Below are 24,469 nucleotides of genomic sequence, written 5' to 3' on the forward strand. Positions count from 1 at the left end.
AGATATCATTAATTTTCAGGTCCTAAAAGATCATGTAACCCTTACTTTTTTTAAAATTATGTTTTTCTTTCCAAAATTTTATAGAAAAAAATGATTAAATCGTTAAAAATATTTTTTATGAAAACATTTGTTGAAGGTCAGAAATTCATTTTATGTAATTTTGATCAATGTTTATTAAAAATTAGATTTCTAATTTTCTTGATAATTTAATGTTACAAAAATGAATATTTAATTAAAATTTAAGTGTTTTTAATTTTATTTTCTATATATATATATATATATATATTGTATTAATTGAATTTCTAAATGAGAACAAAACTTAAAAGAAGAAATCTTACATAAAACACAATAAACATCTTATTAGGATAACTTTTTTTTTTTAAAAAAAAAATCATTTAAAATTAACTGGAATTTAATAAAGTTTTTTTAATATTGGGTTTGGCCCTTTTACCCTTAATGAATTTCCTTTAAAAAAAAACCCAAAATTTTAATTAAAAAAAAAAAAAGAGAGAGAGAGAGATTGTTCAAAAAAAAAGAGAGAGAGATAATGGGCAGCACGTGTGGCCAAAGAGAAGCATTAAGATTTTCATGCGTCATCGTCCTTGTACTTAAGCGGATCGTGAGGTCCACTAGGCGCTGTGTGTTTGGTGAATAAATTTTATTCTTTACTTTTCTGATTATTTTCTCATTCTCTCCAGAAGAAACCCCACATCTTCAACGGCTCTAAATCATTCTATAATTGTTTACTTATAGAATAAAATTACTAAGAACCATTTTTTTTTTTCCTTGGATCCAAATTCAGGTGATTCTCTTTTTCAGAAAAGAAGTTCTTGTACGGGTTACGCCAATCGTTGGTTCAAATTCGAATTACAATCAATTATAAAAAAGAAAAAAGAAAAAACCATGGACGCCCTTTAACGCCTAGGTGCCTTCCCGAGCTCCTACGCCTATCAGGATCACTTGTCCAAAACTTTCTTTTTCTTAGCTCTTTGTCAACTCCGCCTCCCTCTTCTCTTTTCCATCTTCTATATATAATATGTGTACTCTTCTTTGCGTGCTCCTCTCCATCTCTTCCAATTCTCTGCCATGAATTCCTCCTCCTCCGCCGCTACCACCACCACCACTGCTGCACCTACCCCCCTTTACAATCGCAAAAATATCAAGGTCACCCCCATTGACGGCGTTGACATGGTCAAGAAGATTGGTAACAGTAATGGCGTTCCCCATGGCGTTTATGGGTTTGACCCTTCCTTTATGAAATGGACGCTGCGCGATGTGGTCAATGTAGCTAAACGTCATTGGTTACCATGCTTTTTAGGACTTGGGTTGCTGTTTTTTATGGGCGTGGAATACACGCTCCGCATGGTTCCAGCTTCATCTCCGCCATTTGATTTGGGGTTTGTTGCCACGCGCCGCTTACACCTGTTGCTTTCCTCGTGGCCGGAGCTCAACACTTTGCTGGCTGCTCTTAATACGGTAGGAATGTTTTACGTTTATACATTTCTCTCACTTTCGTTTTCAATTTCTTTTTGCAAAAAGGATAGGTCATAGATGTTGTTATTATTCAGGTGAATCAATGAGTCGATTGTCATCATTGATAGATTGGGATTTTGATGTGAACTTCTAAATTGATGGTTTTGCAGTAAAATTTGAGATGTTGCATTTGATTGAAATCCTGCAATTTCTAGCCTTGTTTTTATGTACAGTTGTTTATGCTTTTTCAAAACTCCAAGGCTATTTCAGTTTACCTGAAAAAGATTCAATCTTTTTCTTGTGTATCCCAATCTGAAATTTCCCCATTGCTCAGGTGTTTGTGGGTATGCAAACAGCATATATAATGTGGACATGGCTAATAGAAGGCAGGCCAAGAGCTACAATCTCTGCTCTATTTATGTTCACTTGCAGAGGGATTCTTGGCTACTCCACTCAGCTTCCAGTTCCTGAGGTTCTTGTCTAAGTTATGTTTCTGTCTCTTTGTTACAACTATAGAAAAATGCAATTACTGATTGTGTACTGTTGTTGGGGATTGATTAAAACAGGGATTTCTAGGCTCAGGAGTGGATTTCCCAGTAGGAAATGTGTCTTTCTTCCTGTTTTTCTCAGGCCATGTTGCTGGTTCTGTGATAGCATCGCTGGATATGAGAAGAATGGGTAGGTGGGAATTGGCATGGACATTTGACGTGCTTAATGTTCTACAAGCGGTGAGGCTGCTTGGCACTAGGGGTCACTACACCATTGATTTAGCAGCTGGTGTGGGTGCTGGTTTTCTGTTTGATTCACTTGCTGGGAAATATGAAGAGGGCAAGAGAAAGGAGGCCATTGGTTACTACAGCTAAAGAGGATTTCTTCAGTTCAAAGAAGGGGGAAAATTGCCATTGCAGTCTGTAAACATAATTTTGAAATATCAAAGGAATTGTGTAAAGAAAAGAAGGGCTTAAAGAACAGTTGTGTCTTTGTTTCTAGGTTATATACTCTTTACCAAAAGCAGAATTGGGGGGAAAAAATTTGTTTCTCTACAGAGTTGCTTGGAAACTTTCGGTTGAATAGTTGTGTCAGTGGGCGGTGTCAATGGAAAATGAGAACTTTGGAGACAAGTAACCATGTGGTGGGTTGGTGCTTCTCAATCTCATAAGTCATAATTGCACTTGCAGAATGAATACCTACCTCACAAATCTAGCCTATTTGTAATTTAGTCATGTATATAAATCTTATAACTAAAGTTTTAACAATGCTTCTATACTATTTTAAAATACTATTATGCATGACATCCCTGCATGTGCAGGACGGGACAAGCGTGTGGAGCCTCTGTCCTCTTAGGTCTACATCCATTTCCATTTCGCCTGCATGTGTTTCAGAAGGTTTTAGATTTATCTTTGGCTGTCGAGTGTCTGTTTTTTTTCGCCGTTGTAGGGTCACTTAAGGCTCACTAAGTCACTTCCGCACGTTTCTACCAATTCTTGCCGTTGCAGGGTCTCTTAAGGCTCACTAAGTCGTTTACTATCAAACGATTACCAAATTAATTCTTCTCCTTGCAATCGACTCAAAATTTGGTCATTGGACTAGAAAAGGTTTGTATAAGAATCATGCCATTTTGTTCTTTTTTTTTATAAGTAATCAATTGCCATGAAAAATTCGTTTTTATGCAAAATATTAATGGTGGGGTTGACAGAAAAATGGAAATTGGGAACTAATCTAAACCTCCAAGTCCAAATCAACTGCGCAGGATCCATCATCTACATTGGCAAGAGGGTCATACAAGTGGGAGCTTGGATCCATGCACCCTGGAACTAGATCAAGACTGCAGCGATCACCCTGAAAATCAATTTTCCATTTGAATTTAAAAGAGCATGATCTGAAACTAGAATTCCAGGAAAAATGAAAATGAAGAAACATAAACAAATGGATGGAAGAAGTCTGGAATTTACTTACTCCTTCAATGGACAGGTTACCAATCATGGCACATCTTGTGATCACAATGTTAGTGTCTGGAAATATGGCTTTTTCACATGCACCTTCTACACTCAACTCTTTTGACAGGCCCTGCCATATGGAAACAAGCTTGAATTGCTTTTTTTAAAGCAGCAATCAACTTAAAAACTCAGGCCTGCATGTCTTCAAGCATGCCACAACCGGCTTTCTTTTTTTTTTTAAAAAAAAAAAGACACTACAAATTTGCAAAAGATTTTCTAAATTCTAACCACCATAAACTCAATATCTAGCATTATTACCTCGTTAAAGAATTCAATTGGTCTGTTTTTCCAAGCCTTAGGAACTTGGAACTGCAGTCTGTAAGGACCATCCCAATCTATCCCATTTGTGAATGAGAATATCAAGTTCACCGCTGCAACAGGATCAACATTCACTAAAAGGGAATCTAAAATTCTGAGTATAAATCAACAAAAAAATTTTCAAATGCGACCAACCATGCTTAGGAACGCATATCTGGATGGTATATATCGGCGGATCAGCTTTGCCTCGAGTTTTCTTGAGCATTGCCCTTGGCACACCTCCACACATAATGGGCTGATTAAAACCTCCTGCAGGTGTATATCAGCATGTCAAAGGATAGAGTAGTTTGTTAAAATCCAGCAAGAACAAGGGCCGAAATTTTGCCCCTCATAATGTACTGCAAAAAAAAAAAGAAGCATACTATGGTTCTTCAACAATGAAATAACCCAGAATCAATATACAAAAAATGGAAAAACAAAATAAAAAATCACGGGATTTCTATCTAAATATTGTTTTACTGTGAGATGTAGAAACAACATTGCTCAAGTACTATTTTCACAGTAGAGATCAAGTTTGTTGAATATGGTGCATCAGAAAATACCATTGAAACCAATACCGAAATCTTCATTTGGAGCAAGTTTCGCAGCAGCCGGATTGTAGAAAAGCTTTAGTTTCTCGCCCTGTCAAGGATGATAAGGGCACTGTCATTACAAGACTCCTGACACAGAGACGAGAATCCAGTAAGCTTATACATTCAACTTACAGAAGCTGGAGGAAGACCATTCATTGTTTTCCAATATACAGGAGCCCTCCCAAGTTCAAATAAAGCCCAGCTAGGAAGCGAATATCTGCTAGGAACAAACAATCGGATTACTCAATGGTTGCAATTCAGCTTCCTAAAGTAAAGGACAAGAAAAAGAAAAAAAGTTGCATGCAGTAAAAGTTAGATAAAAATTCAGCAAGCTGTTCATGCAGAAATATCCATTCCAGAAAGAAGAATAGCATTACAAAGAAAAGGCCTAACAGTTTGCAAACAAAACTTTAAGGCTAGCATGCTTATTATAAAATGTAAAGTCATATCATGGAAGGAAGTTCAAATTCTTACTCAGTAATTTCTTCCAATGGAGATGTAGCAACAGCAGCTGCAGCTGTTATTTTCCTACTAATCTTGACTGTTCTGTTCTTTTTCATGGAGTTCATTTGTCGCGAAGCACCAATAAAAGTACTAGCTGCAATTTAAAAGATATTAAATCCCATGCTTTCGAAGTCTAATATATTAGTAATTGTTTGCTCTTCATTTTCAAACTGATTCTCAGAGAACACTTCCTCTATTTACAAAACAAATTTATAGAGAGAACAAAATAGAGCATGCATCAAAAGGAAAAGCTTGAGATTTAGATAGCTCTCTTCTCAGTACTCGGAAATTAACTCCTAAAAAAGAAAAAAAATAATGCAGAAGTTTGTTATCCATAATGCAGATTGGGATGTAACTCTTTGAACTCCAAACCATACCGCATCACGAAAGACAACCTTGAATAGTCTATATATCCTAAATCTTAGTCTTTATGTATTCTGCTATTCGACAGCTGCAAAATCGACTTCTCGAAGCTAAACTGGCGGAAAAATCAACATTTTTGGTTAGACCAACCATGATTTTGTCAACATAGCGAAGCCTTATGCCCTCAACAATCTACATGAGTTCATATCATAGAAATTCTTTTATTTGCCATTTTGTTCTTTCTTCTACCCCCTGGTGATCATCTGCAGTATTTTTAAAACGAACTTGCAGCAGAAAACTGTAACGTATCAGTTACAACTTTACTCTTTGATGTTTAATTAAACATGGTCACTGTCAAACACATCAACTTCAATACCTCCTTTGGACCATCATTTATGTAAGTCTGGAATCGCTTCTCAATTCCTTTTGCTTTCTATGAGGTTTGACAGAAAGCAAAAGTAAGAAACAAAGCTCAAGCATGGATTCATTCCTTAATCAAGTATAATCCTCTTCTCCAAACTAGCAACTGAAATTTACGCTCAGTTTCAACTAAATCAGTTCAATTCCATCACAGAAATCTTATAAACAAACGACTAGATACGAAAATTCTTCACAACTCCAGTTGAGATCATACCCAAATACATAGGTTACCATTTCTACTTATCAAACATAATCCAAAAACAGTTTGTAAATGAAGAAAGAATCCAAAAACACTCACCTAGAGAGTTTGAGACAGATGGGTTTACTTTGGTATTCGGAATTGATCTTACGGCAGAGAAAGGTTGCGTTTTAAAGAGTGAAGCACTTGTTGTTGCCATTATCAAACTAACTTCCCAGAGATAGAAAGAGAGAGTAGCAGCTTAATAGAATCTTCAGGGAACTAAAACTAGGTTACAGCATGACAAGGTAGAAGCGTCTGAGACGGAGCAATATAGGGAGAGGCAACCACAGGGTATAAGAAATATCTTCACCAAGTAGCCGATAAGAGACAAAGCACAAGATGAATTATCTTCTAAGGCCAGAAAAAATCTGGATCTCATTTCACCTGTCCAAATTCGAAATCTAAAGGCAAGGGCCCTATGCCCCACAAGGCCGCAACTACCTTATCTCTCCTGTCCACATTACTTTCGCTATAAATTTGCTTTTGTTCCGCAAATAGCAACGAAAGAAGCCATCAATACAAACCCCATGAAAAACCCAATTCCATAACAAAACAAAAGCAATTTTCTTTCAATGGCTCTAGTCACCTCTCCATTAACCAACTCTAAGCCCTACCCTTTTTTGCCTATTAATTGTGCGAAAGCATCATATAAGAAAGCATCATATGCATCATCTACAGTCCTAAATTCCGATCATTGCAATCCAAAATCGTTTCAGGTAAAAACAATCTCCAAAAGGGAAAGATCAAGTCTTTTCGCCGCTTCAAACAAAAAAGGGCGCAATGGGTCTGTTCTGGCGATGGCTAATACTAAAAGTCCAGCTTTTGAATCAGGACCAGAGCAAAAGAATGGTAGGAGAATTCTGTTATCAGACGTGGTGGTGACGAGAGGAAGGAACGTGTATTGGGGGAGGAAATGGAACTCATTGGATATAGGCACTGCTGGTGTCGTTTTAGCAATGCATTTGCTTAGTTTGTTTGCTCCCTTTTATTTCAGTTGGAGGGCATTTTGGGTTGCTTTTGGACTCTATGTTATTACAGGACTTTTGGGTATTACTCTTTCTTTTCATAGGAATCTTTCGCACAGGAGCTTTAAGCTTCCCAAATGGCTCGAATACCTTTTTGCATATTGTGGCGTTCAAGCACTTCAGGTCTGTAGGGGGTTTTATTCATTGTCATTTCAATGGCTTTAGTGCTCGGTGTGCTAATGAACTGGTTGATTGAATTTTGTGGTTACAGGGGAATCCCATTGATTGGGTTAGCACACATCGTTACCACCATCAGTTTTGTGATTCTGAGAGAGACCCTCATAGTCCCCTTGAAGGATTTTGGTATAGCCATATGAGTTGGCTCTTTGACACCAATTCCATCATTGAAAGGGTATGTCCATATCTCTTGCTCTCATACTTGTGCAGTCATTGTGAAATTATATTATTACTGATTTTGTAAATACTGGCAGTGTGGAGATCCCAGCAATGTTGGTGATTTGGAGAAGCAACCCTTTTACAAGTTCATCCAAAAAACTTACATTCTTCATCCAATTGCCTTGGGAATTCTGCTATATGCTGTTGGAGGATTCCCCTTCTTGATCTGGGGGATGGTATAATATTCTCCTAATTCATTTTGCTTTTCATAAATAACTCACATGTCTTCCTTCGAAAATGGATTAATAATGACTAAAAGAAAGTGTTTTTTCCTTGATTTAATGGTGCTTTACGAGTATGAACATGATCTGATATGGTGGGTAGGTGTTTTAGATGGTGGGTCTCCTCTTTTTGGAAGCCACAAATGGTCATGTACAACTCAACTTTGTGGCTTCCCTTGCGCAGCTCTGTGCAATTAGCTAGGAGTTTGTCAACATTAAGCGTATAGCCACAGAAGTTGAAAAGCCTTATCCTGCGAATCTGGGTATTTGGCCTTGTTTAAGTCTTCATGAATCCATGTCTGTCCATATTCTCTAAAGCACATGGCTTTTCTCAAGTTGCTTAAAAGTGAATGTTTTAATCTCTGCAGTCTTGTGATTTGATCCACTTGAAAGAGTTGAAACTCTTACTTGAACATGGTCCATGGTGGACCAAGACTCACCATAGACCATGTCCAGGGAAGATTTTTTGTCGGTTTGTTAACCGTTGAAAACCATTTCAGGGAGTGAGGATTATATGGGTTTTTCACATCACTTGGCTAGTAAACTCAGCTTGTCATGTGTGGGGAAAGCAAGCATGGAATACTGGTGATTTATCCAGGAACAACTGGTACTAACTCTTCCTCTTTCACAAAATTTAATCACTCAATCAAGCTCAACTGCTTATAAAAAATTCTCTAAAATTGCGAATCCAAAACGGCTCGCAGGTGGGTAGCAGTGCTTGCATTTGGAGAGGGGTGGCACAACAATCACCATGCATTTGAATACTCAGCCAGACATGGCCTGGAATGGTGGGAGATTGATATGACTTGGTATTTTGTGAGGTTTCTTCAAGCTATACGGTTGGCAACTGATGTGAAGGTACCCTCTGAGATGCAAAAGCAAAGGATGGCTTTCACAAATTGAAGCATATGGTCCATGTTTAAACACCACTCAACTTCATTTTGGTGGACTTCCATAAGAGCTGTTTAGGTCTTGCTTAGAATAGCTCATATGAGTCATGGGCATTGGCTATTGACATATGCATGTAATCATAGGGGCTGCCTCCAAAATATATAAATTATACACACAAAGTGAAATTTGTTCTTTCTTCCTTCACATTGCTTTCGTTTTTCTTGTAGTACACTGGCAACTTAGGCATGTTTCACATTTGATAGTAGTAGGCAGGCTGCTTACTTTTCCTAAGTTTAGTGGGCGAAGGAGCTCGTTTTCCTTGTGTTAAATCTATATGATAAGGCTTTTCCAGTCCATTTCAAGTATAAAGGAACCCCACAGAAAATTTCTAGACGTGATCCAGTTATATTCATCTGAAAAATAAGAATCTAAAATGATTTAGTTGAAAATAATATAAATTTGTCGTACTACCCCCTCCCTCCTTCTCTCGGCAGTAAGAATATGCCTTACCAAAATAAGGCTGCACCAGCTTTTATTGGGCTGGGCTACAATTTACTATGTTATTTTCTTAGACTGAAACCACTAAAAGAAAACATAAAAGTCGATTTTATTTGTTTACTACTAGAATGGAAATGAATTCTATTAGTATGGATTAATTAAATTTAAAGAGGATTCGAATTTAAAATATAAAGTCAGGATAGCATGCTTGAGTTTATATAATTATACTTCTTTTAAAATTGTTTATTTGTATTAAATTTAAATTTAAATTATTTTTTTATATTTTTATTCTTATTTTTAAATTATTACATTATTACCCACATAACCTAATTAATTCAAATTTTTATACCATCACGAATTCAATAATTACATAATAATATATTTAGTGAATTTCAACCTTAAACCTCTAAATGTGTCTTTTCTCTTTAATACTTTTGATATGCCATTTAGAAATTAATTAAAAATAATTTTTAATTAGAGTAAGTTAATTTTAATCCTTAAAGTTTTAAAAAATATATAATTTAGTTTATATATGTATAAATTTAGTTATAAAATTTTATTTTGTGATAAAATAATCCCATTAATTATAATTCATTCCTATATTTTTATAAAATTTAATCTTTAAATATTATAATTATTTATAAATAAATATTTATATTTTTTATAAATTAATCTCACATATTTATTAAATTTTATATAATTAGAAATAAATTAATAAAATAAAAATTAAATTAAGAATTTTAGCACAATATTTTTTTTAGTTCTCAATAATTGTTTTAATTAAGATAAAAAAATATATTATTCATTTAATTTTTATTTATTATTTTTTTACATATAAAATATTAAAATTTAATAAATAAAGAGATTAAATTTATAAATATTAAGACTTTTTAGTAATTATTTAAGGACCGATCTATAAAAATCAAAATCCTGCACGTAAAAAATTGTAGCAACAAGACTTTTGGTTGTTAATGTTGAAAAGGTTGTTCCAACATTTCACAGGCATTTTTCTTCTTGTAGGATTATATGGATTGAAAAGACTCACTGAGTTGGATCTCAAAAATTATAAATTCTCAGGCCAACTTCCTCAATGTCTCGGAAACATAAGCAATCTCCAGGATCTTGATCTCTCATCAAATCAGTTCAGCGGCAACATGGAATCCACCATTTCTAAACTCATCCTTCAAGTGTTTACTTCTCTCTGGAAATCAGTTTGAAGGCTTATTCTCATTCAGTGCTTTTGCTAACCACTCCAAGCTTGAGATATTGAAGTTTCGTCAGGAAGTAGTAAGCTGGAAGTGGACACAGAGAATCCTACATGGTTTCCTACGTTTCAACTGAAGCTGTTTCACTTGTCAAACTGCCACTTAAATGTCCGAACTAGAACAATTCCTAGTTTGATAGTAGTAGGCAGGCTGCTTACTTTTCCTAAGTTTAGTGGGCGAAGGAACTCCTTTTCCTTGCGTTAAATCTATATGACAAGGCTTTTCCAGTCCATTTGAAGTATACAGGAACCCCACAAAGAAAATTTCTAGACGTGATCCAGTCATATTCATCTGAAAAATAAGAATCTATAAAATGATTTAGTTGAAAATAATATAACTTTGTCGTACTATCCCTCCCTCCTCCATCCCTCGGCAGCAAGAATATGCCTTACCAAAATACTAGCCACGAAGGGAGTTTCTGAAAGCTGCATTAGGGTCTATCCAAGCTTTTTTTGGCTGTCTTTTGCAAGAGCAGGATTTGCTAAATTGTGGCACCAAATGGAGAGTTGGTAATGGTAATATGGTTAATGTCTAGAATGATCCTTGGATTTCTACAGCTCAGGATTTTCGGTTTCGGTTGGAAACACTTGTTATTAAGGAGTTACACGATTTTAAGGTTTGAGGTTTGATAAATGAGGATGGTGTTAAGGAGTATGTGAGTATCTCGACTCGAGCAATGAGTTCTTTTATCAAATTCATCAATAACCTCATTCATAGCTAAAAATAACTCATATTGCATCAATGCTAATGGGGTTCGAGATTAATTAACAATTAAATAAAATATAAAACATATTTGATATTATTAATGCTATCTTAAACATGCTAAAAGTTGGGAATTAATTAAGAAATGATAAGGGACAACAAGATAGAATGTCTTGTTCGGAATAACTATAAGCTATAGTATAATTAAGCACGGGAGCACCAAACCCCATGCAAATTAATCATTATTATCAACTCTACTACTAATTAATTAATTGTAATTAAAATATTCAAGCATTTGAAGCTTCATTACTCAAAAATGTGCTTGCGTCATTCTAAGGCCGCATGCATGCTTTCTAAACTGAAAATTATATTAAAAAATATATTAATTAATCTTTTTATTACTTTTAATCATTAAATATTATAAAAAAAAATTAAAATCATAATGAACCCAGGCTTGTGAAATGCAATAGAACAAACAATTCCTGGCTCGGAGTCATACACAGCTGACTCACTCTCATGTTGAGAAGTATTATCATCATGATAGATCCACACAAGACAAAATTTTAATCACTTACCCATTTTGCCACGTGTCTTCCTAGCTGTTACTGCCGAGCCTTGTTTACCGGGCGGCTTCTTTAACTCTTTCTTTCAGTCCCATAACCCATAAACATTTTTCTCGAGAAAGGAAGAAAAAGTCAGAGAAAAAGTGCAAGGGAAAAAAGGTTGCCCAAGAGGGAATGTTTGGGAGCATGGAAAAAAGAAAGTTGGAGGGTAAAAAAATAGCAGTGTCCTAATTTTTTTATTAGTGAAAAGGTTGTGTTTGATAATTTAGATTAATTTAATTATTAATTATTATTGTTTAATTTTGAAGGAAAGGGGTGTGAGGTGACTGACAAGTAACCGGCTGCAGGCAGTTGGTCGCTGGAAGTGAGTTTTTAACGCCGCACTAACCTGCTAAAACAGGCTGCACGCGAGGTGACCGGCTAATGGGACGGCAAGTCACCGATTCTTTCTCTGGCTTGGCTTCTGCAGCTTGGTCTGGGTGATGCCCCACATTCACCTCGATTTGGAGCCCTCGCTGCACGCCCTTCCTTTCTCCTTTTTTTTTTTCCCACTCTCCCTATTTGCACGTTAATTCAAGTCCTTGTTTGGAACTGAGGAAAACGAGGGAGGAAAGAAATTGCATAATAACAACAATAATTACACAAAAATATACAAATATTATCGACATTATTTAGTCATTATCTCAAATCATGCCTTAATTTTAAATAAAGAAAAAGAAGCAATCATTTTTTGAAAGTTGTTGCCACTCCAATAAATGTGAAAGCTTTTTTTTTTTAATATCAAGATATATAGAATCTAAACAATGAGTTCATTATTTATTAGCAAAAAAGTTATAGTTTTCCTTCACATGATATATGTATGTAATTGTATTTTTGATAATTTTAAAATAGTGAAAAAAAATGTAATTGGCGCGTGTATCACACATTTGATAGATTGAGAGTATGTTGGGAGTATATACAAATGATTTTTAAATTTTGGTCCAAGAGAAGAAGACATGCACCAGTTGCACCCTTTAAATAGAAGATCTAACTTCGTCTCCACCATTCGCAAAACCCTAAACCCTCGAGAAGCTGACACCAAAACCTTGGTGACAAATCTTTTAGCTTCTTAATTTGATCAATACATAATTAGCCACAACGGGTCTACCTGTGTGGATGCTTGGGTTGGGTGCGGATCGGTTGCGCGCCGATATGAACCGTCTACTTGCACTACTCTTCCACCAGGTGATGATCACCCACCACCACCACCTTTTGTTCTTTCTTAACTGGCTTATGCTCAACAAAAAATTATCAAAGGTTTAATTCTGATGAATTTTGTGCTGTGTTTTTGTAAAAATAGGGAGTGCTGGACGAGCAATTCTTGCAGCTTCAGCAGCTTCAGGATGAAAGCTCCCCGAACTTTGTATCAGAAGTTGTCAATATCTACTTCCATGAGTCGGAGAAGCTCCTGAGGAATCTCAGAGGATTACTGTAGTTAACTAGCTTTTTCTGTCTTCTTTCTTTCTTTCTTTCTTTCTTTTTTCCAATTATATAACTTGAGTTTTGGCTATGGGATTCTCCTCCTTTTTTTTTCACCTTTTCTTTTCCTTTTTCTCGGGGTTGCCTTCATTTTGCATGCGCACAAATAACACATCTTGGCTTTTGGTATTTTTGGCCCCATCTCCCAGTGTCCATTATTAAATTTTACTAGAAAATAAAGGGAAAAAACTTCAAACTAAATTGGGTTCTAGCCCAAGTTCAAAAACATAGTTCAATTCTCTCCCCCTCTATCATTTGAAAATTGAGTATAATGAGCATGAATCTGAAGTAAATAATGTTGGCAATGTGAATGGGGCAGGATGGATAGAGAGTTTTCGGACTACAAGAAAATGGGAATCCATTTAAATCAGTTTATGGGAAGCAGCTCTAGCATTGGTGCCAAAAGAGTCAGAAATGTATGTGTTGCCTTTCGAGCCGCTTCTGAGCAGAACAATCGTGCTGGGTAAAAAGCTTTTCTCTTTCTGATCTCTATGCTCTAGCTGGCTAGCTAGCTCATTTCACTTTCCTTCGTCTTTTTTTTATATAATTTTTTACCCTGCTAAAGTACACAAGACACTGAGAGAAATGTAGCTAACTAGGCGTTCTTTGACATGTTTTAATTTTCAGGTGCTTCAGAGCTTTGGAGCTGCTAGAGCACGAGTATTGCTACCTCAAGAACAAGATGCACGAACTGTTCCAGGTACGATTCCTCCACAGTCGCTTTTTTCCAACACTTCTCTATTGTCTTGTCTCCAGTTCTTTTTCTTGTCTCGTTTACAACTTTTTGTTTAGTATCTCATGCGCAAATATAGATAACACTTCAACTTTACTAATGCCTTTTCTCGTTCACTGCACACTGCAGCTTGAGCAGCAGAGACTACTGGCTGCTGGAGCGAGATACCCAATGCAGAACTGAACTAAAACTATTATTTCTTCATCCATGCATCCATTAGGATACTATCTTCACCTGGGTTTTTGCTAAAACCCAAGCTAATCTACCAGGGCCACTGTAGTATTCCTGTTACTTTGCTACGTATAGCGTGAAAAAAAAGGGGCAACATAGCCTCTGTTACTTGCCTTTAATGTAGAGTTCAACCTTTTTTTTTTTCTTTCTTTCTGCATAACTTTTTGTCAGATTGTAAGTTTGAAGGAAAAAGATTTCTAGTAGAAAATTGCAGTTCTGTTTTTTGATATCAAAGTTTTTTTTTTTTTTTGTTTACTTGTTGGTAAGCGTTATGATTTCAGCTTTTCATAGCTGTGTTATAATCAGAGCTTCTATTCATAGAACTGTTACCTTTAAAAGCTGGGAGTCTGTGACCTGTGGCTGTGTGCTCGTAGAATGTATATTATGAGTGTATCCAAATCAAGCAACAACTTTTTACTGTCTTAAATCAGTCACGTTCACATATTAGCAATCACTCATCAATTCACAGATGCATGCTCTGTAGGAGATTTGATGCTTCAATTTGGTTTTCTAGATTTCGAGATTTTGTCGTAGCCAAAAATCTGCATGCATGGTTTTCACCATTGAATGATTCCATTAACGCTTATTGGTTCAATTCTTATTAGCTTACATAATATTAGTAACCTAATAAGAATGAAATAAATAAATATATATCTTATATATATAAAAAAAAAGGAGGTATTTTAGAATACCTCTTTTTCTTCTTCTCTCTTCCTCTCCTTTACCAACCTTCGAACTCGGGACTTCGGTGTTTGATGATAGACCATCTCACCACCAAGCCAAGTAAGAAGGAGGTGGTGTACACTCTCATGTTTTTCTGAAAGCAGAGAAAAAAGTGGATTTTAGTTAATTTTATTTTGGACTATTACTGAATAAATTTCATAAGGTTTCTCCTAAATATAATTTTACTATTGATTTTTTGGTACATATAATATAATGAGTGGAGTTTCATAATATATCTGAAATTATAAAAATTGAAAAATTAAAATTCTTAAAAATAAATGTATGTATATAGTAAATTATATTTTTTATAATAATATAAGATTTTAACTGTTGAAATTCAACCTAGTTTAATTTGGTTAAGTGTAGGGGTGAGCAGTATTCGGTTCAAATTGAAAAAATCGACCGAATCGAATTGATTTAAAAATTTGATTCGGTTTTTTATATATTTCGGTTCGGTTCGGTTTTTAATTTTAAAAATTTCAGTGATTTCGGTTCGGTTCGATTTTGATCAGAAAAAAATCGATAAAATCAAACCGAACCGATTAGTAATAATAATATGTTTTTTCAATAATATAGAGAAATTAAATCATATTAAAATTAAAATATTTTAATTAAATTTTAAAATACTAAAAATAAAGTGTAAAAAATAAAAAAAAATTATTAAAATTCGAAACCGATCAAACCGAATCGAACCGAATCAGACCGGTTCGATTCTATTCGGTTTGGTTTCTGACCAAAATCGGTTCAGTTCGATTTTTATAAATACTAAAATTTCGGTTTTCGATTTATTCGGTTCGGTTCGGTTTTGAACCGAACCGACTGAATGCTCACCCCTAGTTAAGTGGCTAAAAGAAAAGAGGTTTAAGTTTGATTGTCCACACTCCAATCCCCTGCTAATCAAAATTATATAAACTTAATATATATGAGATTAATAATTATATAAAAGAGATATTTATATTGCTATTATATAAACAAAATTATTATTTAGTTTTAAGTATTGTTATTATTATTAATAAGTGAGTTTTGATATTTTTAAAATTTTAATAAAATATTTTTATATTTTTTTTATTAATAAAATAATTTTTTTATTTTTATATTAAAAATAGATGAAAAATAGAGAAAAAATTTTAAAATTTAATTTTGCTCTCAATATACACTCTTATTTAATTTCTAAATATTATTATTATTAATACGTTAATTTTTACATTTTCAAAAAAATATTAAAACGTCATTTATTTTTTCTATCAACGAAATAATCATTATTATCTTTCTTCTTTGTCTTTTTTTCCTCTTAAGGAAAAGGGTGATAATTTAGTTTTTTACTAAAGATAAAAATAAATAAAATTAAATAAAAAAATTATTTTATTAACAAAAAAAATATTTTAATAAATTTTTTAAAATTTAAAATTAATTTATTAATAATAATAATATTCGGTGATTAAATAACAAATTTATTTTATATAACTATAAATATTTTTAATTTATTAAATTAAAAATAAATTTGATTTATATTGAATCGATTCATTAAAAAAAATAAATCTAATAAATATTTATTTATCAAACTTTTATTTTATTTAAAAAAAATATCAAATCAATCATAACAACAATTATTAGTAGAGATATTTATATTATAAATGGATGTGCATATATGAAAATTAAAAATATAATTTCAAACCATAAATTCCAGATGAAAAGAAATTAAGAAGAAGAAAAGTAAAGAGAGTGGGGATTGTCCTGTCCCACAAGATCACAAATGGCATTAACAGTTGAACAAATCTTTGTTCCTCTTTCAATCTATGTATCTATTAAAGAAAATGGTATATAGTGTCGGTGATGAAATTGACTTTAGAGTTTGTTTATTTGCTCTCAATAAATCTCTATTTTGGGGAGGTGGGGGTTAGCCTTGGTGGATTTTTATGGGCATACATGGCCATGGCATGGGCGTATGTATTGGCGGCTTCTTCTCTTTCGCATAAAATTTTAGTCTTTTTCACCAACCCAAAGCCATTTCACATTTCTTCCTAAGACTTAACTCTATAAAATTAATATTCATATAATTATATAAATATATAAAAAATATATCTCATATTTATTTATAATTCTATTAATATAAAATAGTTTAATTAACTTAATTTAGTTTCTCAAGACCTTGAAGTGAGGTAGGAAAGCTGCCTTTTGATTTAGTGGAAATTCAACGTTTTTATTGTTTAAATTTTGTTTATATATCGTGAGAAAAATATTTAAAGATCGCATTTCATTTGTTTTACAAAATGACACCGTTTCATACCTAAGTGATGACCTTCTCAATCAGTAATCACAGCAATTAGATTCTTTGCATTTGTTCATGAAATTGGGAATGTTTCTTTTCAATATCAATCGGATGAGGAATTCAGAATTAAATCGACCCGACATATGACCCATTCCAATTTTATACAGAAATCATATTATAAAATTTTATTAATAATAAAATTCCTAATAAACTATATATAATTTTATTTCAAATGTTATTTTTTTTAAATAGAAAAAGTTATATAATTATATATAATAATTTGCATACTAGTATAAGTCAAAAAATAATAATTACTGATTTTCTTTTTCAAAAACAATTTTATTTCTTATGAATTTGTCTTTGAATTACATCCATAGAATCATCGATTCACCTAATAATTTCCCCAACGCCGAAACCAAAATTTTAGAGAGAGAAACAGTGACCAGAGATTTTTTAAACTCACCCACCGCACATGAGAATTAAACCTCAAGTTCAATACGCGTCACTTTCTGGCTCGCTCGCTCTTAGAGTACTATATATCTGCGCTTCAAAGCTAAACGTTCGTTTTTCTCCAGGGGAACACCAACGCCACAAACAAAGAGTTTTGCTTCGTTTCATTTCCTTCATTTCTCATAGCCCAAATCGAAGAACAGAGGAAAGAATGAAAGGAGGATTGGTTGTTGATAGGGGATTTATATACGAAGAGGAGAAGCATCTCACAGTGCTTAAAACCTCTTTGTTCTTTGCTAATGATGGCTTCACCGTCTACGATTGCAAAGGCCAGTTAGTCTTCCGAGTTGATTCTTACGGCCCTGATACCCGTGACATCGGTGAAGTCGTTCTCATGGACGCCCACGGCCGTTGTCTTCTCACCGTGAGAAAAAAGGTACAATCTCCCTATCCCACTCACCGAGTCACACAAATGGAACTCAATGAGATTCCCTGAGCATGGGCTTAACTTGCAATTTAGATTTGTAGGTATATAAAAAAATACTTAGTTTTTGTCATTTTAGTTTCTGGGTTTGGATTATTTTCCATTTTTATGGTGAAATCAAGTGAGTAAAATCGGTGAAATTTTGGAACAGAGGCCGAGTCTACATCAACGGTGGGAAGGCTATCTAGGAGAAAGAACAGAGGGTCAGAAACCAGTCTTCAGCGTGAGAAGATCATCAATAATCCGACGGTGCAGCGTGGCCGTAGAAGTGTATAGGAATCCAGGGGAAGAGTACCAGATAGAAGGGTCCTTCGCCAGTAGATGTTGCACAATCTTGAACGCAGAGAAGGAATCAGTGGCTGAAATCAGACGCAAAGTGGATGTTTCCACAAACGTGGTGCTGGGCAAGGACGTTTTCTCACTCTGCCTAAAGCCTGGGTTTGATGGGGCGTTTGCGATGGGATTAGTTCTTGTCCTTGATCAGATCAACGGTGATGATTATGTAGAGTATGGAGCTGAAGTGTACCCGACAGCAGATGAATAGTGGATTCATGATTGTGGAGGGTGATCTTTGGGTTGGCGGACTTATCTGTTGATGGGGAAATCACTTTTGTTTTATTATAATTTTTTTTTTATGTAAATCTATATAAAGAAACCCTGAAAAGAAATTAGAGAAATTTTCTACAACTTGTATGTTAATATGGAAATAATTAATGATCCCCTCTCGTTGAGCATGCATGAAGTTTTTTTTTTTTTTTTGTAAAATAATAAAATATAAATTAAGATTGATGGTGATTTTATTTAATAATAATTAAGATTTGAAAAAGTAGTTTAACTTGCCATGGATCATATTGGTGAGCTAATATGGAGAAAAAAGACTGAAGAGGCTGTAATTCGTTGGCAGTCTCAAGCAAACGTTGCTTCTTGATCAGCTCACGTCATCCTCCATCACCTATACTACTAAGCAAAAATAGAGTTGTCCAAACTTAGTACGAGGAATTCAGGGAAAAAAAATTTGAAAGTGTGAAAATTTAAATAGGGAGATCACGTATGTTTTTTTTTTTTTTTATAGTCTAGTGATGTATAATTGTTATTCTGTTACGGTGTCATTTATTTTTGTTATGCAAGTCTGCATGTACGAACGTGCCTATTTGTTTTTTCTCACCAGACAGTTATTTAATTTTTTTTTAATTTTTCTTTAGCACACATACTGATAGGACTATGACGTAGTCGGATCTGCTTTTCTACTTCTCGTCACATCACAGGTGCTAGACTCTGCTAATGAGTTTGAGCCTTTGATCAGTCTGATCTGTTTTAATTACGGGCTGATGACGCGCTGATGGATTGATCTGCTTAGTAAATTCTGTTGAGTTTTGAATTTATTTTCTTTATTAGAATGCGATATCGACCTGAATAACAGAAGTCTGGCGGTTATAGGTTGTTTTTGACATGAATTACTGATGAGGGATAACTTTCTAATATTTCATCAATCATGAAGTATCTCCTCAAATCTTAAATTAAATCTGTTTCAAATTGTTGCTTTACCCCTTTCATATTATGCCGGCTGTTTGCTTTCTGAGAAAAAGAAAAAGGAAAATCCCTTAGTGATTAGTCTATATAGGCAGCAACTTTGTTTTTCTTTTCCTCCAAACAGTTGCATGGCTTGCATCGCTGGGGTCAAAGAACAAAAAGCTGGAAATTTTATTCTACACCTTCTTTGTTGACCTTTCATTTATGTTGTCATTAATATTATTTAAAAAAATTTTTCCCTTCCCACTCAATAAATTTAGGTTCTAACAATAATTTTTGTATTAAATTAATAAATAACATTAACATTTGAATCTAATATATTCATAATCGATCAGTGCCTTGCCCCTCAATCATACTGTGGTTTTTCCACTGATTATGAGACAATAATTTCATATATTATTTTTTTATTAAGAAAAAAAAATATTGTATTAGATATCTTAAATTTACCAATTTGATCTATATCAATAATAATAAATCAATATTATTTAGATAATTAAGATTATCACGAGAAAAAAAAAAAAGAGTTATTCTTATTCAGCCAAAATTATAAAAGCAGACCATAGGAAAAGAGCAAAGTAAAAATTTATAAAGAGCAATGGTAATACAAATTAAGCTGTCGGCAAATGTTTTCAAAGTATTCTAATATTTGTTTTTTTTATACCCTTTGTTAGACATTCATTTTATAATAAAACAAATTTAAATAAATTCTTTATAATTTCATTTCATTTAAAAGTATAAATTTTATAAATTAAAAAATGAATTTTTTTATTTAAAATAAAAAAATAATAAAAAAGGATTAAATTTTTATAAAATTTTTTATTTCAAACCAGAATTTCTTTTGAAATTCCTTCATCAATGATTGACTGAAAATGGTCCACTCTGCAACTCAATATGTGCATGCAAAAGCTATAGAAATCTTTATATTTTGACAATGGGAACAGCTTTTTAGCTTCTATACGTGCATGCATGCGTCACTTCCACCCAAAATTTATAACGCAACAAAGGAGAGAGGTCAGAAAGAGATCAAACATTCCATACTACTTTTGCAGGAAAAGAAAAAAAAAAGGTTCCAACTTGTGAAACATGTTACTATTTACTCATTATAAATCAAATAAGCTGCATCTCTGATATCAAATTTTTCGCTTATTTAGTTAGATGAAATTATCATTCAGTCAGTGTATTGGTAAAACTTACTATATGCACTTTTTGAGATAAATACTTAAAAATTTAGAAAAAATAGCTATGAAAAGATTAATTTTATATATATTAATTTTTCAGGATTTCATATGGGTTATGAATTGATATGCTCATATTTATATATCAATAAAGAGTTTTGATAAAATTATTATAATTTTGATTTGGATATATATAAGTTTTATTTTAAAAAAAAAAAAAACTCTCGAAGTTAGTGTTTTGGTGGAAAAAAAGCTTAAAAGAAAACTAAAGAAAAGGAAAGAATATATCTGTGAATAATAATAATAAAGGGACGAATTGTTATTGTTGATAGACAAAACACACCAATGTAAATGAAAATAGAGGGCAGCCATGCAGTTTATTGTGTTGTAATCATGACATCTTCATATGATTTGCTTAAACTAATCATAATTATTAGGATAATTATGTTGATTGATTGGATGAGTGGAAATTTGGTACCAAGTCTCAGTCAGAGTTGGATGAATCAAATCTCGATTTCTTGCATTTTTTTTTTATCAAATATTTAATTTAATTGAATATTAATTGAGTGAAAAAGATTACTTCTAACTTTACTAACCATATGTTATTTATAACAATTATTTTATAATTTATTAATAATATTTAATTTCTCCTTTGAAATGATTATGATGTATTTACTTTATTTTATGACATCAATAAATTCTTTAAAGGGAAAAAAAAAAAGTCATAATGAATCACAGAAGTTTTCCTACAATAACAAGCCCATTATAACAGCCAACATGGAAACCCAAATACCAGCTAGGATTTCAGAAGATGAAGATCCTGGTGAAGGAGGAGTGTTAGGGCCCATTGCTCGGGGAGTTGAAGGGCTTGTGGGGGCACCTGCTGGGGCATCTGGCGGGCAAATGGCTGGGGTGTTTTTGGGTGAAGGAGTGGTTGGTGGTGGGGAAAGCCTTGGGGTGGTGGAGGGCGGTGTTCCTCCTGATGATGAGACAGTAATGGCTAGTTTCTGGCCTAGTTGACAATGCTGAGAAAATGTACACATGAAATAATTCTCGCCAGCAGCGTCCAGGGTGATGTTCACTGGACCGGTGGTGATTACATCTCCGATAGGATTTGAGGAAGAGCAAGCATCGAATGATGCCTTCTGGACTTGGAGTACGTCGTGCTCGTTGGTCTTGAAATTGAAAGCTGAAAATCCATTAATTAACAAGCTTAATTACTTGCAAATATAATATTATAACTCAAGTTTTTGCAATCCTCCTTTGTAAAATAATTAAAAAAGCAACTAGGAGAAAATTTTGCTAGCGAAAGATGAGGCAAATACTTACTCAGAACATCCCCAACAACGAAATTCTTGCCATTAGCCCAGTCAGTGTAAGCTTGAGCACCACCAGTTAGAATGCCCCAACCTAAGTTATCCCCCACCACATGCACCGTCTGTGCCGCCGCACATTGCAACAAAACCACCACCACAAACCCAAAAGCCACACTACTAAACCTTGCCATTTTTCTTTCTGTAAAACCTTCTCTTATCTCTGCAATGAAGTAGCTAGCTCAATGAGGATGCCAAGATGAGATGTCTTTTGGCCTATATATACATGCAGAATGGAGGAGTGGCTGTGTTGAATTGGTAATAACTAGACGCTGTGAGGTCCACCGCCGGAGATTTTTATGCAAAGGGCCTTTAATGCTTAATAGCGTGGACGTAGAAATTTCCACTACGAGGCCAGTCTAGCCTCCGCCTCCCCTCTGGGCTGGACATTGTTCTCTAATGCCCCGACTTGGACTTGGCTTCAAGTTTGCAACTTGCAAGAGTTTTTTTATTTTTTAATTTATCGATTAACATTCTAAAAAACTATCACCTAATAATTGTTTAAAAAACTTTGATATATAAAACTATAATTATATATGATATCATAATGATGTCATTTTTATTATGCTACTTTTCTAATGTAACAGCTAAAATAATGTTATATTAAGTTAAATGGATTAAATTTTAATATCTCAATTTTTTATTTTTTATTTTTTATTTTATAATACAAAATTAAAAAATAAAGTTAATAATTAATGGTATTTTTTATATTAAATCAAATATAATAAAAGAAATTTTATTTTAAGGGTGAATTATTATTCTATAAAAAAATTACCATTAACTTTATTTTATTAATTCTATATCAAATCTATCCTAAATTTAAATTTAAATTTAAATAGATTAATTTTCTTTATTGTTTGAGTCCGTTTTTAATATGAGTGGAACTATAATTTCAAACATCTTTGGAAGTGGGGTTGCTCTCCGAAAGTCAATAAATAACACTAATAAAAGATTCAAACAGAACTTTCAGAATTGTAGGAGTTTGAATATTTCTACCAAAAAAACCCAAGAAAATATAACTTATACAGTAAAAAATTATTTTTTAATCCTTAAAATTTAAAATAATTAATACTTTTGCTTTTCTATTTTTGCGACTCAATACTTAAGTTTCTCATTTCTTTTCTATATAAATTTATAGTCCTTCCGCCTAAAATAGCCGTTTGTGACACATGAATCGACGAAATTGACCCTCACTGAAAGTTTGGCTATTTCAAAATCGAAATCCAAATCCAATCCCTCAAATCATTGATCTCTCACTTCCCATGTCAGCTTCTTCACCATAACTTCTATCCCTTCCGCAACAAATCTTTCTCTCTTTCTGCAAGAGCTCACTCTATCATCTTTCTATTGACCCTCCAAAAACAAGATCTTGCAACTCTCAAATAATATTTGAGGAATTCCAAGACTTGGAATCTCACCTTATGAATGGTGGTCTGAATCCCTCTATGGATTTGCCACTAATGGTCTTGGTGCGTCCTTTAAAAGTGAACCTGTTTCTTCATATGTTGGATAAGCGGTTGATGTTTTGGACTCCTAATATTAATGTTTTTAGGGAATCCAGATGGATAGAGGCTAAGAAATTCTTGAGGAAGATCCTATATTGGCTTCTGCTTATACTATTAAATACGTAAGGGTTTTCAAGGTGGGGATTGGAAGATCGGTGGTGGTGGTGCTAATCGAGAAGTGGTGATGGATTTGGAGAGAGAAGGGTGTTGAGAGAAGTTGACTATGGACTTATAGTGTCTGCTCCTTGCAAATATTTTACTACTTATGACTTGGAGAAATAAGATAATTTTAGAAGATATAAAAGAGAAAAAAGATGGAGAGGTTTCGGTTGAAGGGATTTTAACAAATTTATTAAGGGTATTTTTGAAAAAAAATTCTCACTCTCATTTTTAACTCTTTGACCAAACGACTTTCGATATTTTGGACGGAAGGACCACGAATTTGGATGAAGAGAAACTGATAGACTTAAGTGTTGGATCACAAAAATAGAGGAATATAAATATTAATTACGTTAAATTTCAGAAATTAAAAAGTAATTTTTCCAATTAAAATATCACTCTTGTATTTAGCAAGTCACTAAAAAAATTAACTCATAAATAAATATAATTATTAAAAATAATTGTTTAATAGGTAATTTTTAGGATTTATTTTTTTTTAAATTATATTTTATCTATATATTTAAATTTCAGTGAATTGTTATTAATTCCTTGTGACTGTACCACTTGTTCACCTTAAAATTTCTCCATATATACGATCATGTGGCTTTGAACGATAAATCATTGTGAAGGTAAGTGTGAAAATTTTTATTTAAAAATGTAAATTATTAGGTTTAAATGATAAATGATAGGGAGTTTTCCTGGCATCTATAGTGATTTTCTTCCTCGATACTTTCCTGGATCAGGAAGCAGGGCAAGCGGCCTTAGCCAGCCCAGTGAAATCCAAATATATAAATCCAGCCATTGATTTAGCAGTTTAACATCCCAAATCAAGTATTCATCAAATACGACTCCTTTACATATAATGAAAAG

General features: G+C 33.5%; 6 protein-coding genes across 6 annotated transcripts; 4 read left to right on the forward strand and 2 right to left on the reverse strand.

Annotated features, from left to right (window-relative positions):
• Positions 1–770: 770 nt before the first annotated feature.
• On the forward strand, positions 771–2,729 carry LOC110613370 (phosphatidylcholine:diacylglycerol cholinephosphotransferase 1). Its single transcript, XM_021754453.2, has 3 exons — positions 771–1,476; positions 1,808–1,945; positions 2,040–2,729. The coding sequence occupies exons 1-3, from the start codon at positions 1,087–1,089 to the stop codon at positions 2,334–2,336; spliced, it is 825 nt and encodes a 274-aa protein (XP_021610145.1). The 5' UTR covers positions 771–1,086; the 3' UTR covers positions 2,337–2,729.
• A 325-nt stretch (positions 2,730–3,054) lies between these two features.
• Positions 3,055–6,238, reverse strand: LOC110613369 (protein POST-ILLUMINATION CHLOROPHYLL FLUORESCENCE INCREASE, chloroplastic). Its single transcript, XM_021754451.2, has 8 exons — positions 5,946–6,238; positions 4,835–4,958; positions 4,493–4,577; positions 4,331–4,409; positions 3,924–4,037; positions 3,729–3,841; positions 3,430–3,540; positions 3,055–3,312 (listed from the first exon to the last, which is right to left on the reverse strand). The coding sequence occupies exons 1-8, from the start codon at positions 6,043–6,045 to the stop codon at positions 3,193–3,195; spliced, it is 846 nt and encodes a 281-aa protein (XP_021610143.1). The 5' UTR covers positions 6,046–6,238; the 3' UTR covers positions 3,055–3,192.
• A 222-nt stretch (positions 6,239–6,460) lies between these two features.
• LOC110613368 (palmitoyl-monogalactosyldiacylglycerol delta-7 desaturase, chloroplastic) lies at positions 6,461–8,625 on the forward strand. The gene is made up of 5 exons (XM_021754450.2): positions 6,461–7,036; positions 7,125–7,265; positions 7,345–7,485; positions 8,031–8,137; positions 8,235–8,625. The coding sequence occupies exons 1-5, from the start codon at positions 6,461–6,463 to the stop codon at positions 8,431–8,433; spliced, it is 1,164 nt and encodes a 387-aa protein (XP_021610142.1). The 3' UTR covers positions 8,434–8,625.
• Positions 8,626–12,510: 3,885 nt separating this feature from the next.
• LOC110612508 (pseudo histidine-containing phosphotransfer protein 6-like) lies at positions 12,511–14,139 on the forward strand. The gene is made up of 5 exons (XM_021753278.2): positions 12,511–12,673; positions 12,789–12,919; positions 13,287–13,430; positions 13,595–13,667; positions 13,830–14,139. The coding sequence occupies exons 1-5, from the start codon at positions 12,605–12,607 to the stop codon at positions 13,881–13,883; spliced, it is 471 nt and encodes a 156-aa protein (XP_021608970.1). The 5' UTR covers positions 12,511–12,604; the 3' UTR covers positions 13,884–14,139.
• Positions 14,140–17,474: 3,335 nt separating this feature from the next.
• On the forward strand, positions 17,475–18,591 carry LOC110613099 (protein LURP-one-related 5). The gene is made up of 2 exons (XM_021754038.2): positions 17,475–17,809; positions 18,009–18,591. The coding sequence occupies exons 1-2, from the start codon at positions 17,585–17,587 to the stop codon at positions 18,399–18,401; spliced, it is 618 nt and encodes a 205-aa protein (XP_021609730.2). The 5' UTR covers positions 17,475–17,584; the 3' UTR covers positions 18,402–18,591.
• A 2,717-nt stretch (positions 18,592–21,308) lies between these two features.
• Positions 21,309–22,449, reverse strand: LOC110612660 (cucumber peeling cupredoxin). Its single transcript, XM_021753437.2, has 2 exons — positions 21,892–22,449; positions 21,309–21,751 (listed from the first exon to the last, which is right to left on the reverse strand). The coding sequence occupies exons 1-2, from the start codon at positions 22,067–22,069 to the stop codon at positions 21,309–21,311; spliced, it is 621 nt and encodes a 206-aa protein (XP_021609129.1). The 5' UTR covers positions 22,070–22,449.
• Positions 22,450–24,469: the final 2,020 nt, after the last annotated feature.

This window comes from Manihot esculenta, chromosome 4 (genome assembly GCF_001659605.2).
Source record: "Manihot esculenta cultivar AM560-2 chromosome 4, M.esculenta_v8, whole genome shotgun sequence".
Taxonomy (NCBI): Eukaryota; Viridiplantae; Streptophyta; class Magnoliopsida; order Malpighiales; family Euphorbiaceae; genus Manihot; species Manihot esculenta.

Excerpts from the sequence above, each read along its gene's own strand:
- LOC110613370 (XM_021754453.2), top strand. The coding sequence starts at position 1,087 with ATGAATTCCTCCTCCTCCGCCGCTACCACCACCACCACTGCTGCACCT. Across the intron at positions 1,477-1,807 it reads TGCTGGCTGCTCTTAATACG|GTGTTTGTGGGTATGCAAAC; the intron begins GTAGGAATGTTT and ends CCCATTGCTCAG. Across the intron at positions 1,946-2,039 it reads CTCAGCTTCCAGTTCCTGAG|GGATTTCTAGGCTCAGGAGT; the intron begins GTTCTTGTCTAA and ends TGATTAAAACAG.
- LOC110613369 (XM_021754451.2), bottom strand. The coding sequence starts at position 6,045 with ATGGCAACAACAAGTGCTTCACTCTTTAAAACGCAACCTTTCTCTGCC. Across the intron at positions 4,959-5,945 it reads ATCTGTCTCAAACTCTCTAG|CTAGTACTTTTATTGGTGCT; the intron begins GTGAGTGTTTTT and ends TTTAAATTGCAG. Across the intron at positions 3,313-3,429 it reads GTAACCTGTCCATTGAAGGA|GGTGATCGCTGCAGTCTTGA; the intron begins GTAAGTAAATTC and ends ATTGATTTTCAG.
- LOC110613368 (XM_021754450.2), top strand. The coding sequence starts at position 6,461 with ATGGCTCTAGTCACCTCTCCATTAACCAACTCTAAGCCCTACCCTTTT. Across the intron at positions 7,266-7,344 it reads CCAATTCCATCATTGAAAGG|TGTGGAGATCCCAGCAATGT; the intron begins GTATGTCCATAT and ends AAATACTGGCAG. Across the intron at positions 8,138-8,234 it reads GATTTATCCAGGAACAACTG|GTGGGTAGCAGTGCTTGCAT; the intron begins GTACTAACTCTT and ends AACGGCTCGCAG.
- LOC110612508 (XM_021753278.2), top strand. The coding sequence starts at position 12,605 with ATGCTTGGGTTGGGTGCGGATCGGTTGCGCGCCGATATGAACCGTCTA. Across the intron at positions 13,431-13,594 it reads GAGCAGAACAATCGTGCTGG|GTGCTTCAGAGCTTTGGAGC; the intron begins GTAAAAAGCTTT and ends TTTAATTTTCAG. Across the intron at positions 13,668-13,829 it reads AGATGCACGAACTGTTCCAG|CTTGAGCAGCAGAGACTACT; the intron begins GTACGATTCCTC and ends TGCACACTGCAG.
- LOC110613099 (XM_021754038.2), top strand. The coding sequence starts at position 17,585 with ATGAAAGGAGGATTGGTTGTTGATAGGGGATTTATATACGAAGAGGAG. Across the intron at positions 17,810-18,008 it reads TTCTCACCGTGAGAAAAAAG|AGGCCGAGTCTACATCAACG; the intron begins GTACAATCTCCC and ends ATTTTGGAACAG.
- LOC110612660 (XM_021753437.2), bottom strand. The coding sequence starts at position 22,069 with ATGGCAAGGTTTAGTAGTGTGGCTTTTGGGTTTGTGGTGGTGGTTTTG. Across the intron at positions 21,752-21,891 it reads CGTTGTTGGGGATGTTCTGA|CTTTCAATTTCAAGACCAAC; the intron begins GTAAGTATTTGC and ends ATGGATTTTCAG.